Raw genomic sequence first — 17,636 nt, forward strand, 5'->3', positions numbered from 1 at the left:
TAGGTTTAACTTTGGAGGAATTGCCAAGCTTTTTGGCACAGCAGCTGTACCACTTGACATTTTTACGTTCCCACCAGTAGTACAAAATTTCCATTTTTCTCCACACCATCACCAACAATTTATTATTCTCTTTTTTATTATAACCATCCTGGAGGATGCAAAGTGGTGTCTTGCTGTGGTCTTTGTTCTCCCCACCATTACCACCTTGCTCTTTATTGGTTGTTCCAATCTTCAGTATTCATTACCATGAACTTATTAAGCCTTTGGGAAGGTCAGGGCCCTACCCTAACTAGTGCTTGAAGTTGGGCCATTTTGAGCATTCTGGCAAAGCAGAAAAGAAGAAGAGAGGTTAGGGACACAGTGAACTTGCCACCTTTGGAAGCTCTACCGTAGCAGGAGCAGTCTGCTCTACTAGTCCTTTTTCTTTCCTCCAAAGAGACTTTTGAATGCAAAAGTATTAGTAATACTTGGACAAGGCTTCCCTGAAGAGGTGAGACTAGAGCTGGGCCATGGAGAGTGGATAGAAGCAAAATGGATGAAGGTTGAAAGGGGAGAGGCATTCTGAACTGAAAAGTATGAACTACTTTCCAAAGAACAGCTCAGTTACTGAACCAGAGCAAAGATGAAAATCAAACCAGTTAACAGTGGCTTTTGTTTAGTGTGCAGCAGGAGGGGAGACTGGAAATAATGGCCTGAATGCAGGGGGAGAATCGGTTTCTTTTCCCTTCAGGACCACTAAATCACAGACATACTGGTGACACTTCTGACCCATAGACCCACCTCTCCGAAACCCTCAGAAAATCCAACACAGAGACTATGAGTTTGATAGATGGCTCTGGCCAGAACTCAGGTACTTAGCTAAAGAAGTCTCTCCTGGTGGGCTTCCCACTGAAATGGGGGGGAGGGGCAGGTAGGGCAGACGGGTTGGTTGGAAGCTGAGGCATAGAAGGATTCTTGGTGAACATGATGACAGAAGTGGTTCTAGTCACCACTCAGAATCTGGCAATATTTGAGAAGTCCTACAGGGCAGTGAAAGACAGTCATCTTAGTTTGGGCTGCTGTAATAAAAATATCAGAGACTAATGGCTTAAACAACAAACATTTATTTCTCACAGTTCAAGGGGCTGGAAAGTCAAGGTGCCAGCAAATCTGTTGAGAGATCACTTAGTGGTTCAGAGATAGTCATCTTCATCCTGTATTCTCATAGCTGAGAGCAGAGGTCATCTTCCCATTGTCTCTTATAAGGGCACAATCCCATTCATGAAGGCCCCAACTCTCACAGACTTCACCTCACATTGGGGATTAGGTTTCCAACATAGGGATTTGGTGAAAAGGACACAAACATTCAATCTATAACAGGCACTATAAGGACTAGGCAGCCCCAGATTGTTTCCATTACCAACCTGCTTTCTGCCTTCCAGAAACCGTATCATTACAGATAATAGTAATATAACAATAACAGCATTCAATGAGCACCTGTATGCACCTGGTACTATGCTGAGCACATTATGTGTCTTACCTCATTTCATCTTTACAACAACCTATGAGATGGGTATTATCAGCCCCATTTTATAGATGGGTGAACTGAGGCTCAAGAATGTTAAATGATTTGCTCAGCTATTAAGTGGTAACTAGTAGTGGAAGTGGAATTTGAGCAGTTTGGACACTGGACAGCTCTCAGAGGCTGTGTTTTCAGTGATTGCCCCCACATTGAGCCTTAAATTCTGGAATGTTTCACATTACTTGCCCTGTTCTCTATAGCCTCATTATAAATAAAGCAGCAAGGGCCCAAGGTACAATTTAATTATCTAGAAAAAGAACCTATTTTCAGGATTTCCCTGGCAGTCCAGTTAAGACTCTCTGCTTCCACTGCAGGGGGTATGGGTTCGATCCCTGGTGGGGCAACTAACATATCATATGCCACAGGGCCAAAAAATAAAATAAAATAACTGATTTCCTATTTTCCAGTGTTGTCTTCCATTGGCACTGTGGTATGAATTAGTCAAAAAGTGCTAACCTTCTCCAACCCCCAGCAAGGCCTCAATGTGATAGGACACAGAACAGTTAAGTTTTTATGGAGGAGGAGATTTTGGGGAAGATCTTAAAATCATAGTCCTCTGCCTAAGGACAACAGGTCTTGATAAGTCAACACTTTGAGCAGCCCAGGGCAAAAGAAGTGATAATGTTTGGAGCGCTGAAAGGAAGAAATCTAAATGGTAGGCTTTAGCTGATGGACCTGTTTGAAGCAATACCTTTGATTTCAGTGAGCCTCCCAAGGAAAAACTCACCTGCATGCCCATGGCCTCAGAGGGTAAGCAAGTTCCTTTTTAGAAGGGAGCTATAGACACCCACTATTTGGGATGTATTAATTGTGCAAGATGAGTCACGTCCCTGCTGTAGGCTCTGACCTAGCCTAATCAGGATGAGGGCCCGGCTGTTCTTCCCTCCACTACAATGGTGCTCCATGGAGGAGCACAGGAGATTTCCCATCAGCACCCTTATTTAAAACTATCTGTTTCAGAAAGCAATGTAATAGCCCCCCACTCTCCCCAAAGGGGCTAAAGCCATCTCATTATAGTCACACTGGGAACATGGAGTCCTAGCTAAGGTCTGTCCCAGTAGTAGGAATTGAGTTGGGTTTCTGTGACCAGGATTGATTTTCTATGGTTGCTTCTTTTTTAATTTTTCCATATGTTCTCTTGGTTTATTTATTTTTTTAAAAAATTTTGCTAGAGTATAGTTGCTTTACAGCTAGTTTGTACTGTACAGCAAAGTGAATCAGCCACGTGGTGTGCATATGCACTAGTGCGTGAGGACTAAGTTGCTTCAGTTGTGTCTGACTCTTTTCGACCTGAAGAGCTGTGGCCTGCCAGGCTCCTCTGTCCATCGGATCCTCCAGCAAGAATACTGAAGTGGAATGCTATGCCCTCCTCCAGGGGATCTTCTTGACCCAGGAATCAAACCTGCATCTCCTGTGTCTCCTGCACTTCAGGCGAATTCTTTAACACTGAGCCATGGGAGAAGTCTGTGTATGCGTATATCCCCTCTTTTTTGAATTTCCTTCCCATTTAGGTCACCACAGGGTATTGAGTAGAGTTCTCTGTGCTGTACAGCCGGTTCTCGTCAGTTACCTGTTTTGTACATCATGACATATATATGTCAATCCCAATCTCCCAGTTCATCCCACTTCCCTTCTTACTTACCCTCCTGATATCCATCCATTTGTTCTCTGTTTTGGAAGGGACCCAAAATGGTCATCAAGTCTAGCCCCTGGCCTTGAATTAGAATTTTTTTAAGTATAAACTCTTCAAATTTAGTTTTTCAATGCAAAATACATTTGTATCACTTAAGAATGTAAATGCTTAGGTATATATGTGTATATATGATCATATGTATTTATGTTCATAGCTGTGCTGTGCTTAGTCGCTCAGTTGTGTCTGACTCTTTGTGACCCCATGGACTATAGCCTACCAGGCTCCTCTGTCCATGGGGATTTTCCAACCAGGAATACTGGAGTGGGCTGCCATGCCCTCCTCCAGGGAATCTTCCCAACCCAGGGATCAAACCCAAGTCTCCCCCATTGCAGGCAGATTCTTTACCATCTGAGACACCAGGGAAGCCCAAGCCAACTACTGAAGTGGGTAGCCTATCCCTTCTCCAGGGGACCTTCCCAACCCAGAAATTGAACCAGGATCTCCTGCATTGCAGGCAGATTCTTTACCAGCTGAGCTACCAGGGAGGTCCTTATGTTCATAGAGGTATGTGTAAAAGTATTCAGTAAGATGTCTAATTCACTCCTGTCCACAATCCATCCAGTTCTTACCCTTCCTCTCAAAACGTAGCCCCCCCTTATAACTTTTAGTATTTTCCTATGTATCCTTCCAGATTATCTTTATGAAAATATAAGCAAATGTGAATATAAACTCTTTCAAAAATATATTCTTTTTACATAAAACACAGTGTATTATCTGAATCATTTTTCACTTTGCAGTTTTTTTCATTTAATAATCTATTTTTTGTATTAGCACATAGAAAGCTTTTTCATTCTTTTATACAGCTGCATACTATTCATTGTATTAATCTGCCATCATGTATTTAACCAGATGTCTACTGATGGACACAGAAGTTGTTTCCAATCTTTTGCCATCACAAACGATGGTGCAATGAATAACTTAGATTTTTCACACATGTGTGAGTATATCTGTAGTGTGAATTCTTAAAAGTAGGATTGCTCAGTGAAAAATATGTATATTTTAAAACTGAATGATATTGCTAAATAGCCTCCATAGTATTTGTATAAATTCTCCACAGCTTTACCAAGAGAGTTTATTAATCAAACTTTTGAGTTTTTGCAAATCTCATAATTTAGTGTAGTTTTTTTCCATTGATGTGTGACATATTTATTTCAGGTGTGCAACATAATGATTCAATATCTGTTTATATTTCAAAAATGATCAACTCAGTAAGTTTAGTTAACATCTATATATTTAAAAATTTATATATAAAAATTTTTTTCTTATGTTGAGGACTTTTAAGATTTATTCTCTTAGCAACCTTAAAATATACAGTTCAGTTCAGTCGCTCAGTCGTGTCCAACTCTTCGCTGCCCCATGAACCACAGCACGCCAGGCCTCCCTGTCCATCACCAACTCACGGAGTCCACCCAAGCCCATGTCCATTGAGTCAGTGATGCCATCCAACCATCTCATCTTCTATCGTCTCCTTCTCCTCCTGCCCTCAATCTTTCCCAGCATCAGGGTCTTTTCAAATGAGTCAGTTCTTCACATCAGGTGGCCAAAGTATTGGAGTTTCAGCTTCAACATCAGTCCTTCCAATGAACACCCAGGACTGATCTCCTTTAGGATGGACTGGTTGAATCTCCTTGCAGTCCAAGGGACTCTCAGGAGTCTTCTCCAACACCACAGTTCAAAAGCATCAACTCTTTGGTGCTCAACTTTCTTTATAGTCCAACTCTCATATCCACATATGACCACTGGAAAAACCATAGCCTTGACTAGACGGACCTTTGTTGACAAAGTAATACACTCTTATTAACTACACTCACCATGATGTACATCCCATCCCCATCAATTTTGTGAACCTTCTTTACCCATTTCACCCATCCGCCTAACCCCCTGCCTTTGGCAACTACCAATCTGTTCTCTGTATCTACAGGCTTGGGGTTTATTCTTTAGATTCCATGTATACATGAGATCATATGGTATTTGTCTTTCTTTGTCTGGCTTATTTCATTTAGCATAATGTCCTTAAGGTCCATTTATGTTGTTGCAAATGGCAAGATTTCATTCTTTTTTATGGCTGAATAGAATTCCATTGTGTATGTGTGTGTGTGTGTGTGTATGTGTGCCTGTGTCTCAAGGGAATTAAAGGGACCATAACATTTCAAGCCCTTTACCTTCATCTCCATATTCCCCGCTCCACCACCACCTCCAAAATGGTCTGTGGATGTGCTGGAACTACACCACTAGAATGAGACAGAACCAGACTAGAAACACTGTCTTCAGAATCAGCCATTAAAAATAAAATAGGAACCAGAGTAACAATAGCAATGGCAAAAACGGGGAGGGCTCAGAGTCGAGGAGATTAGCGATCATGGCTGGGAGCTCTGGAGAGGTTTGCATTTATTTCATAAACACTGAGAGCTGATTTATCTCCTGACTTACAAGAGGCCTTTCTGACTAGCCAAGAACTGGCCTGCTAAGGAAGTAGAAATTTGAGGGTGGGGAGAGTGGAGAAGAGAGCCACCAGCATGAAGAGTTTGGGTTTCAGAGGACAGGAAGAGGGGCAGTGCCAAGAGGGGAGAGAATGGTGTACCAGAGGACATGGGAAAGGGCCACAGACTTCTTGGTAAAAATTACCAGTCACTCTGAAGGGGGAAAAAAAAAACATGTCATCAGGTTATTCACACTAAGATATTACTGACAGTGTGTATCCTCTCAGAGAAGTTTTGGGATTATAATACCTGATTGGCAATAGACAGGGCTTCCCAGGTGGCGCTAGTGGTAAAGAACCTGTCTGCCAATGCAGGAGACATAAGAGATGTGAGTTCGATTCCTGGGTCAGGAAGATCCTCTGGATGAGGGCGTGGCAACCCAATCCAGTGTTCTTGACTGGAGAATCTCATGGAAAGAGGAGCCTCGCTGGCTACAGTCCTTGGGGTTGCAGAGAGTTGGATGTGACTGAAGTGACTTAGCACGCACACATGGCAATAGACAGTCACTTAATCCAAAAGAATGGACTTCTATTGATGGCATTGTAGGCATCAGTGAAAGAAAAGGTGGTTAGAAACATTGAATATAAGGGGATGTTTTCAGAGCACCACAGAAGTCAGAGTTCTACTTACATAGATCATCCCTCTCTTTGCAACACAACTGTAATCAGATGGCTGAATACTCGTCTGCATACTGGCAGTATCCTTCTTCCGCTCCTCCCCAGAGTGCTGTGTGCAATTTAACTGGAAATGGGAGGCTAGAAGCCATGGAGCCTGGTCACTTCTGTTGGAGCATTCCCCTGAGGGGCCCTGAAGCCGGTCTTGCTTCAGACTAATTTTCTGCCAGTTTTTGGCCAGGAACACAGGATGCATTCTAAGGATAGCTGGGTAGAAGCCCAACCACCTTGGAAAATCTAAAAAGGTAGAATGTACAGTCCAAGGTGGTTGTTCTTGCCTTTGCAGTTCCTTACATGCTGTGTTGGCCTTCAGAGATGCCAGGAGAGATTTGACTTCCATATTCTTAGAAAAGCTGAGGCCCAAAGAGGTAAAGTGACTTGTGCAAGGTTATGGGAAGTGGTGCCCAAGATTGGATTATGACTCAATGATCCTGCCACCCTCTAGATTTTGAAAAATTCCTTTAGTAAAAACAAATGTATCTTAAGGTTACAGCATGCTGATCTGATAGACATGTTGAAATGGTTACCACAATTAAGCTAATGAACATCATCTCATTTATTTTTTGATGAGAGCATCTGAAATCTACTTTCTTAGCAAATTTTCAGTATACAATACAGTATTATTAATTATAGCCAACATGCTGTACTTTAGATGTCTGGACTTACTCATCCTGCATACCTGCAATTTTATACCCTGTGACCAGTATCTCCCCATTTCTCACACCTCCCTGCCCCTGGTAACCACCATTCTAATCTCTGCTTCTATTTATTTCTAAGATTTCGCATATAAGTGAGATTATGTCATTTTTTTCTTTCTGTAACTGGCTTACTTAGTAGGATGTCCTCCAGGTTAAACCATGTTGTTGCAAATGGCAGGATCTCCTTTTTAAGGCTGAATAATATTCCGTTGTGTGTGTATGTATATCTATATCTATATACATGTATAGGAAATGTGTGTGTGTGTGTGTATATATATATATAAGAAATATATATATATGCATGTATATATACAGGATATATATATATATATATATATATATAGGAAATAAATATATGTATATAGGAAATGGCAACGCACTCCAGTATTCTTGCCTGGAGAATCCCATGGACAGAAGAGCCTGGCAGACTACAGTCTATGGGGTTGCAAAGAGTTGGACATGACTGAAGTGACTTGCACACAGACACATATATATGCACTACAATTTCTTTATCCGTTCATCCAAGGATATGGGGTATAGGATGGACACCCTTAGGCTGTCTCCCTATCTTGGCTATTATGAATAATGCTGCAATAAACCTGAAAGTGCAGATATCTCTTCCAGGGACTGATTTCGTTTCCTTTCTGCTCCCCAGTTTTAACACACATGGTGTGAAAAGAGTACAAATTCAAGGCACGAAAACTGTATTTCCTTGTTGATGCTTCTGTTAATAGCGGTGTGACATGAACCAAACCTTTTGAGGTATCAGTAGCCTCATTCTCATAATTCTCACTCCCCCATTCTGTTAGGGAAATTAGAAGAATGAAATCATAAAAAATGAGAAGTTGTTAAGATAAATTTGTTGTGTAAAACTAGCATTAAGCATCACCACAATTGGTTTCTTTTTCTTTGATTCTATTTTGTCTTCCTCGTTTTTGCTTTCTCCCCATCTCCTGTTGAGTAGATTAATAGACTCCATGCAGGATTTCTCTGAAGACTGTTACAAGGAAGACTCTCAAGGTCAAGGCTCACTGGAAAACCTCACCCTACACAGTTGCCTCCTCATTGATTCCTCAGTAGAAGACACAGTTCAGAACTCAGCCCACATTCTCTTGAGGCAAAAAAAAAAAAAAAAAAAAAACCAAACTTTTTTATTTCTTTCAGCGTTCCAAATACTCACCAGCTTCTGTAAGTCATGGTGAATATTATTTTATAGGTCACCCTAGTTTTCCTTCACCACAAAATACAGAGACTTGGTATTATTAGGGCCCAGGGGGCAAATGGCCTGCTCCTGTACTCTCTCCATTGGGTTTCACTCATGTATGCCAGCTGCAGCTGTCTGGTTGTGTGTGTACTTTGGGCAGGAATAGAGAGTCAGCCCAGGCCAAAAGGTATGAGTTAGACTCTCGCTCAGATTTAAAACTTTTTCTTTTGAAACAAAATGAAGGAACTGTCTTTGTATCCTGTAAGGGGTCTTTAATAAGTACTTAACAACAAAGGAGAGATTTACTCAGAAATTGAAGTTAGATCAACTTATATAGCAAAGTATAGAATTGAGTTAGTTACTCTAATCACTGAAGCCAAAGAAATTGTGATGTTTTCTGGGTATTTGAGGCCATACATTCTATAGGGATAACACAGCTTTCATGTTCTGTGGTTTGAGTTTTAAATTAAATGGTCCTTTCCTTGTGACATGTTTGAAGTGATTGGCACCCTAGGAGGTAAGACTCTTGAATCAGTCAGGTCCTGGTGCTACCATTAACAAGTTGTATGACCTTGGGAGTCAATTCATTTCTTAAGCCTTAGTTTCCTCATCAGCAAAATGGGCATACTTTAATGTCTACATCAGAATGTTCTTATTAATAACCAGTGATGTAAAGCCTAGCATATTATTTGGGGCTCGATAAATGGTAACTCTTATTTTATGATGATGATGGATATTATTACTAGCCCTTGTAATTTTTAACTACATTCTGAGAACAATTTTTTTTAAGTTATATTGAGGCATCATTTACTGCCCCCCCATAAAATTGACTCATTTTCATTATAGTTTTGAGTCATGGGAAAGAAAGAATGGTCTCTTAAAAAAACATTTTTATTGAGTTATAATTTACTGTATTGTGTTTTTTTCAGGTATACAGAAAATTGATTCAGTTATACATATATTTTTTCAAGTTATTTTCCACTATAGGTTATTATAAGACATTGAACACAGTTCCTTGTATTATATAGTAAATCCTTGTTGCTTATTTACTTTATGTATATTAGTTGGTATCTGTTAATCCCATACTCCTAATTTATCCCTTTCACCTCTCCCTTTTCTCTTTGGTAACTGTAAGTTCATTTTATATGTCTATGAGTCTGTTTCTGTTTTGTATATAAATTCATTTGTATTATTTTTTTAGATTTCATATATAAGTGATAGCATATAGTATTTGCTTTTCTCTTCCTGACTTACTTCACTTAGTATAATCTCTAGGCCCACCCATGTTGCTGCAAATGGCAATATTTCATTCTTTTATTATGGACTAGTAATATTCCATTGCATATTGTGTTGGCCAAAAAGTTCTTTAAGTTAGTGAATACTTTGTTCAATGAAGTTCTTAGTAAAAATGAAAAATGTGCCTTTTATTTTTACTTTAACCCAAATGAAATTATGGCTTACTCAGTACCACATCTTATTTATCTTATTTATGTTGATGGACATTTATGTCACCTGCATGTCTTGGCTATTGTAAATAGTTCTGCTATGAATATTGGAGTACAATGTTCTTTTTGAATTATAGTTTTCTCTGGATATATGCCCAGGAGTGGGGTTGCTGGATCATATGACAACTCTATTTTTAGTTTTTAAGGAACCTCCATACTGTTCTCCATAGTGAGTGTACCAATTTACATTCCCACCAACAGTGTAGGAGAGTCCCAGGATGGTCTAACTCTCTAAGCTTCCTTGTCAGGAAACACACAACTCTCCTTATTTCTCTTCCCCACTATCCTACAGCAAGTACTTTTCAAGCTCTGCTTGTATCTATTGTTAATCTATACACTGATGATTAGTTTAATCTGGGCACTTGTTCAAGAAAAGGGAACTTTTGCTGGTCCTTCAAAATCAGACAGGACTTCAGTAGATGGAAAAGAGGAGAAGGAAGGGGGCCATCTTGGTGGAGGCATCGAAAACAAGCAGACTCCAGAGGCTGGAACAAGCACATGCCAAGTGTAATAAAACATGGGAGACGGTAAAGTTACCAGGGTAGTTATAATAGGTGGTTCCTCATCTGAAAAGACTCCCTCCCTCGAGACAAGTTAATACCTTCTTTGTCTAAGACTGGTAGCTCCATCATGGCAGGAGCCTTGTCTTTCTTCACTAATTTCTGCCTAGTCCTATCAGTATCTGGTACATAGTGAAGTTGCTTAGTCGTGTCCGACTCTTTGCGACCCCATGGACTGTAGCCTACCAGGCTTCTCCGTCCATGGGATCCTCCAGGCAAGAATACTGGAGTGGGTTACCATTTCCTTCTCCAGGGGATCTTCCCGACCCAGGGATTGAACCCGGGTCTCCCGCATCGGAGGCAGACGCTTTAACCTCTGAGCCACCAGGGATGCCCACATAGTAGGTGCTCAGTAAATGCCAAACAAGTGAAGGGTTGGATGGTTGGTCATGTTAGTTGTTATTCCTGTCTGGCTGCTTTAATATTATCGAAGTCATCAGCCCCTGAATCAGGGACTATTTTTAACTCCCTCTGTGTGATACAGCCCCACCTGCTGTTTGTTTGGAGATTTGTGAAATTCTTTGCAATGATGCCAATACTTGGTGTGGTTTTTTTCCACCCCGTCCCAGAAGACTCCTTACCCCCAGCGAACAATAAAATGACCAGCAAGTCGTGTGAATACAACGGGACCACTTACCAACACGGTGAGCTGTTTATGGCTGAAGGGCTCTTTCAGAACCGGCAACCCAACCAGTGCACCCAGTGCAGCTGCTCGGTAAGACTCTGTATTTCAATGTCCTCTACCCACATAAGAGCTCTTCCATACACATACCTTTAGTTTGAGCCTACACTGTAGGGTACTTGATTGAAAGAGGATGAAGCACATCTAAATCGTAAGCCTTCCTTATTTTCATCAACCCTGATAATCTCTGGTGAAAAGGTTGGACCCAGCCATATCCTTGTCTTAAAACTTTAGGACAAAGATGAGCTGATGATCTTGATCTGTACTTCTGTTCACAATCATTATACCACCAGAGCCTTCATCTGAAGAACCCAGTTATTTGATGCCTTGGAAGTGCTATGGGTGGAAAAGCCACTGGCACCATCTAGCAGTATCAGTCCAATTCACAAGAAAATGTGATGTCTCTTGGTTCCCATCTCTGAAATATTCTGTTAACGAGATAGTTCTTTGCCCTGCAAAGAAAAATATATCAAAAAAATGCTTGATCATAATGATTCCTGTGACATTACTTGTCAAAAGAATTGTATACTTCATGAATAAGGTGTACTGATTACATCACCATCTAATTGTGCAGTCCAGAGAATGTAATAGATAGAACCTGATACTTTATTCTATCTTAGACCAGGGTGCCTGATGAGGATCACCATCTCTTCTCTTAGTCTCTGGCATGGAGAAATAATAAATGGAAAAAAAAATAAACACATCATAAAATTTAAGAAGTGCCTAGGACTGACTGCGGAAGAGCAGGGGGAAAGGATATATTATGTTTGAACCCCTACTCATCCCAGGTACTGAGCTAAAGCCTTTACATGTACTTCAGTTCCTTCTGACCTTAATTCTGTTTCTCCCCAGCAGGAGGGCAATGTGTACTGTGGTCTCAAGACTTGCCCCAAGTTAACCTGTGCTTTCCCAGTCTCTGTTCCAGATTCCTGCTGCCGGGTGTGCAGAGGTAGGTATCCTGTATTCCAAGACCCCAGGTACTACCATCCTGAGTAGCAGGATTTAGAAGAGAGAAATACCTATTCAGTGTTCTAGCAAAAGGGAATTTTCTATGCTAGCCTTAAATTTTAAGAGTGCTTTCAATCACAAAAGGAAAAAGTAAAAGCATTACTTTTAAGGGTCACTGCCTGAAAGAAACTGCACTGCGGCACAGCAAGGGGAGAGGGGTGAGATTCATCTAGCTTGGCACCTCCATTATTGTATTGTAAAACACAGGGCTTTTCCATACACAGTCTTAACAGGAAGAGCTGGCCTCCCAAAGCACTGATGTGACCATTTTGAAGATTATGCTGGGCAAAGGTAGGGGTATTTTTAAAATCCCACAGTAAAATGCTGACAAACTCAATAACAGCAAAATGGAAGGCATCATCTTCTCAAATTATATTCAAACTGGAATTGTCATCTTCTCAAAGCCAGTTTTTTCTTCTTTGAGTTTCATTTCTTTGATGATGGTACTCTTTTTATTCTTTAGGTTTCCAAGATCAAACAGCATTACCTTTGATTTCTCCTTTATTACCCCTTCTCAGATTACCAAATCTATGAGCAGTCCTTTATATCCCCCCTTTTCCCACTTTCCCTCCTGATTTTGTCTTCTTCCCTTCCATCCAGTTAACATGCTCACTGAACATCTACTATATGCTCGGCACTGTGCTAGAAGCTGGATGCATAATGGTAAACATAGTAGTCATACAGGGCGCTGTTAGACTGTATGGCATCTTCATGTGAATTACAGAAAGGATCACCTTACTTAAGATACTTGACTTGCCATTTGCCAGAAAATCCTTGTGAATATACCTCCTTAGTGGAGGCACCCTTATTCAGGACACAACCATATGTGGCATACATAGCAGCCAGGGTATGTTCTTTGCCCTTGTGGAACCCACATTTTACCAGAGAGGACAATAAACAAACAAGCAAACAAATATCTAAATATAAACGATGTATGTACTGTAAAGTAAATAAACAAGGGATTGAGATAGAAAATAAGAGGTGAAGGCATTTAGTTGAGTTGTTGGAAAGGCTTCTCTGAGATGACATTTAAGCTCAGCCTTGAAAGATGAAAAGGAGTCATCCATGCAAAGGTCCTGGGGGAAGAGTATACCAAGCAGAAAGAAAAGAAAGTTCAAAGGACCAGGCAAGGAAGAGCTTAGAGCACTCAAGGAGCTTGGGACCAGTGTGGCAGGAATATAGTGATTGTGGTCATAACTGACATTTGGTGAGACCGGAGAGGTGAACAGGAGTCAGATGATGCAGGACCTTCAAGGCCATGGTAACAAGTTTGGATTTCCATTTTGAAGTGCATTGGAAAGCCACTAGAAGGTTGTGCAGGAGATGTGATGTGATACAGTTGATGTCTTACAAGATCTCACTGGGTATTGTGTCCAGACTAGATGGAGGGAAGAAAGAAGACAAGTAGAGAGACCAAGAGGATGGATGTAGCAGTCTCTCTGGTATGAGAGGCCAAGATTCAGGGCAGGGGACACAGCATAGAGTAGTGGTTCAGACTGGGGTCTTCTGGAGCCAGGCTGCCTTGATTCTAATCCCAGTCCTGCTACTTTCAAGCTGGGTGATCATGAGCCATGTATGTACTCACCTTTCTAGCAGTCTTTACATTGAGGATTATGTTAGCACCAACCTCCAAACTGTTGTTAAGTTTAAATGAGATAATGCAGGAAAAGGACCTAGGACACTGTCTTCCATAAAGTGAGGACTCAATAATGAATAATGAACAAATTTGAAATACAGCAAGTGCTGAGTCCTCAGATTTAACTAACCATGGTCTGAACATATTGGAGAAAAAATAAATCCAGAAAGTTCCAAAAAGCAAAACTTGAATTTGCTGTGGGCTGCCAACCATTTTCATGGCATTTACATTGTATTCCCGACTTCTAATACTTAGGTATTATAAGTAATCTAGAGATGATTTAAAGTGTATGGGAGTGTGTATATAGGCTATATGCAAATACAATGCCACTTTATATAAGGGACTTGAGCATCCTTGCATTTTGGTATCTGCAAGGATCCTTTGGAACCAATGTCCTGAGGATACCAAAGATGACTGTATATTTAGAACACTGGTTCTTGGCTGTGGGTACAATATTTAGAACACTGGTTCTTGGCTGTGGGTACATATTGGAATTACCTTGGTAAGGGGAAAGCGGGGTGAAGGAGGTGATTCCAATGTGCAGCCAAGGTTGAGAGCCACTGAAATAGGGGGAAAATATGATAGGATTTGCTAGTAGCAAATGGGTGGTTGACTCCCATACGTTGAAAGTGAAAAGTCACTCAGTCATGTCTGACTCTTTGCAACTCCATGGACTATACAGTCCATGGAATTCTCCAGCCCAGAATATTGGAGTGGGTAACCTTTCCCTTCTCCATGGGATCTGTCCAAACCAGGGATCGAACCCAGGTCTCCTGCATTGCAGGTGGATTCTTTACCAGCTGAGCCACCAAGGTAGCCCAAGGATACTGGAGTGGGTAGCCTATCCCTTCACCAGTGTATCTTCCCAACCCAGGAATTGAACCGGGGTCTCCTGCATTGCAAGAAGATTCTTTACCAGCTGAGCTATCAGTAAGCCTTTCCATACATTACTGCCAGCTTAATCTTCCAAAGAGAGAGCCTTAGCTATGTTACACCCCGACTCAGAAATCTTTATGCTGACACGCATTATACTTACTCAATGCCAGTCACAGTTCTATGCATTTTACAGATAAGAACTCATTTAATCTCATGACAACCCCGGGCGGAGGGAGGTTATGATTATTAACCTCAATTTACAGATGATGAAACTGAGGCAGAAAGAGGTTAAGAACTTTGTTTAAGGTTATGTAGCTAGTGAGTCAAAGAGCTAAGATCTGAACAGTGGAAGTCTGGCTCTGGACTCTAGGCTCCTAACCACCCCACTCTGCCACTGAAAAGAATGGCTCCCTGGTGCCTGCAGAATGTGTCCACCCCTGACTCTGACAGTGAAGGTCTTCTGAGTTACCTTTATAGGTCCACGTGCTTGCATTCTTGCACCTCAGGTTCTTCCCACATTGTTCTTGTGTTCTCTCACTTTTGTGCCTTTGCTCTCTCCTCAGCCCCTCAATATCTTTTGAACTTCAGTGTGCTTAGAATTACTGGAGAAATTGTTGAATTTCACCTCCCTGGACCACAACCACAGAGATTCTGTTTTGGTGGCCTTGGGGAGGGGCCCTGGGATGTGCTTTTAAACTGGCCTCATCATCCATTCTGATGCAGGTAGTCCATAGACTTTTGCTTTGAGAAACCATCCCTACAACAATGTAGATGACTGAGGGTGGCCTGAAATGGTGGTTTTACATCTGAAGTTGGCGCACTTAAATTGAGCATCTTAAAAGTTTGAAACCTTAGTAAAACCAATAGAAGAGTAACCAATGTCAGTCTCTGATTGGTCAGAGCATCTAAACCCAGCCATATGGTAAGCCAGTTTGGGATGAATGAGCAAGCAGCCATTTCACGATAAGGCTGGGAAGAAAAGGTGACAAAATGGCTTCCTTAGTTATATCTATACAACATGTACAGTAAGACTTGAAAGGAGAGAATATTGCCTGTCTCTAGAAAATCCTTTCCCTCAGATTTCACCTGTGAAAATCCTGCCTATTCCTGAAGCCCTAGCTCAAATGCAGCCTCCTCAGATGCTAACATAGGTAGTCCTCAGGTCACATTTGTCTTTTTTGTCTATTTTGTTTTGTTTAATTTTTTATTTTATATTGGGGTAGAGTTGATTAACAGTGTTGTGTTAGTTTCAGGTATACAGCAAAGACATTAAGTTATACATGTATCTATTCTTTTTCAAATTCTTTTCCCATTTAGGTCATTATGGAGTGTTGAGCAGAGTTCCCTGTGCTATGCAGTAGTCCTTTCGGTTATCCATTATAAATAGAGCAGTGTGTACATATCAGTCGAAAACTTCTAATCTATTCATTCTCCCATCCTCCCCCCCCACCCCAGTAACCATAAGTTTGTTCTCTGAGTTTGTTTCTGTTTTGTAAATAGTTCATTTGTATTATTTTTTTTAGATTATGCATATAAGTGACATCATATTTGTCTTTCTCTGTCTGACTGACTTCACTCATAGATGATAATCTCTAGGTCCATCCATGTTGCTGGCAACAGCATTATTTCATTCTTTTTTATGACTCATATTCCATTGTATATATGTCCCACATCTTCTTTATCCATTCCTTGACTGATGGATATTTGGATTGCTTCCATGTCTTGGCTCTTATAAACAGTACTGCTATGAACATTGGGGTGCATATATCTTTTGCAGATAGAGTTTTTCTCTTTTCTGGATATATGCCCAGGAGTGGGATTGCTAGATCATATAACTCTATTTCTGGTTTTTTAAGGAAGCTTCGTACTGTTCTCTCCAGTGGCTGTACCAATTTACATTCCCACCAACAGTGTAGGGGCATTCCCTTTTCTTGCCACGCTCTCCAACATTTATTAGACCTTTTTGATGATGGCCATTTTGACACGTGTGAGGTGATACTTCACTGTGGTTTTGATTTGGATAAATGCTAGTGGGAGGGTCTTTCTCTCTTCTTTGCCTTCCCACCTTCATTCCAGTTTCTCCACCCCTAAATCCTGCTTCTCCTTCAGAGGCTGGCTCAAACACTACCTCCTCCATGATTTTTTTTTTTTTTTATAATCCTATAAATTAGGACTAAACTCCCTCTACTCTAGGACTTTTCAGGACCTCACCTGTGCTTCTCCAGTGGCATTTATAACCGAAGAGTTGACTCATTGGAAAAGACTCTGATGCTGGGAGGGATTGGGGGCAGGAGGAGAAGGGGACGACAGAGGATGAGATGGCTGGATGGCATCACGGACTCAATGGACGTGAGTCTGAGTGAACTCCGGGAGATGGTGATGGACAGGGAGGCCTGGTGTGCTGTGATTCATGGGGTCGCAAAGAGTCGGACATGACTGAGCGACTGAACTGAACTGAACCTTTTGTCTTTTATTATATGTGCCCATGTCTTATCATTCCTACCAATATGTGTTCTTCAAGGCAGTAACTATTTTGGTCTCATCTTTCTTACCCCACTGTGCTAAGCACAGAGTAGGTGTTGTTTGAATGAACACACACTGGCTTGGAAATATTTCTAGAAAGTTAATCATGGTTGGAATTAGATGCTACTAAAATAAGATGTTGGTCTTCCCTGGTGACTCAGTGATAAACAATCTTGTCTGTTGATGAAGGAGATGCAGGTTCAATCCCTGGGTTGGGAAGATTCCCTGGAAAAGGAAATGGCAACCCACTCCACTATTCTTTCCTAAGAAATCCCCTAGACAGAGAAGCCTGGTGGGCTACAGTCCATGGGGTCGCAAAGAATCAGACATGACTTAGCAACTAAACAACAACAACAAAAATAAGATATTGCTTTTGTTTTTTCTTCCTCTGAATTACTGACTGACTGTGGTGATGGTACTGGCTTTACATTCATTCATGGTCAATAGGAAATTAGCTGATCCCTCATATTGTTTTTTATTCCCTACCTTACTTTAGCACACTATAACTAATATTTCTTTTAGGAAGAAATGACCTT

At 41.0% G+C, this 17,636-nt stretch overlaps 1 protein-coding gene across 9 annotated transcripts in view; it reads left to right on the forward strand.

Moving 5' to 3' along the window:
* CHRDL1 (chordin like 1) overlaps positions 1-17,636 on the forward strand; it is a 142,742-nt gene that overhangs the window by 82,050 nt on the left and 43,056 nt on the right. For 3 of the 9 annotated variants that reach the window (XM_070290914.1, XM_070290917.1, XM_070290920.1), the window contains exons 5-6: positions 10,945-11,090; positions 11,910-12,006. In XM_070290914.1, coding sequence (XP_070147015.1) covers positions 10,945-11,090; positions 11,910-12,006 — 243 coding nt within the window. The remainder of the gene's footprint in view (positions 1-10,944; positions 11,091-11,909; positions 12,007-17,636) is intronic. The other 6 variants (XM_070290918.1, XM_070290919.1, XM_070290922.1 and 3 more) reach the window with 3 other exon arrangements.

Source organism: Ovis canadensis, chromosome X (assembly GCF_042477335.2).
Source record: "Ovis canadensis isolate MfBH-ARS-UI-01 breed Bighorn chromosome X, ARS-UI_OviCan_v2, whole genome shotgun sequence".
Taxonomy (NCBI): Eukaryota; Metazoa; Chordata; class Mammalia; order Artiodactyla; family Bovidae; genus Ovis; species Ovis canadensis.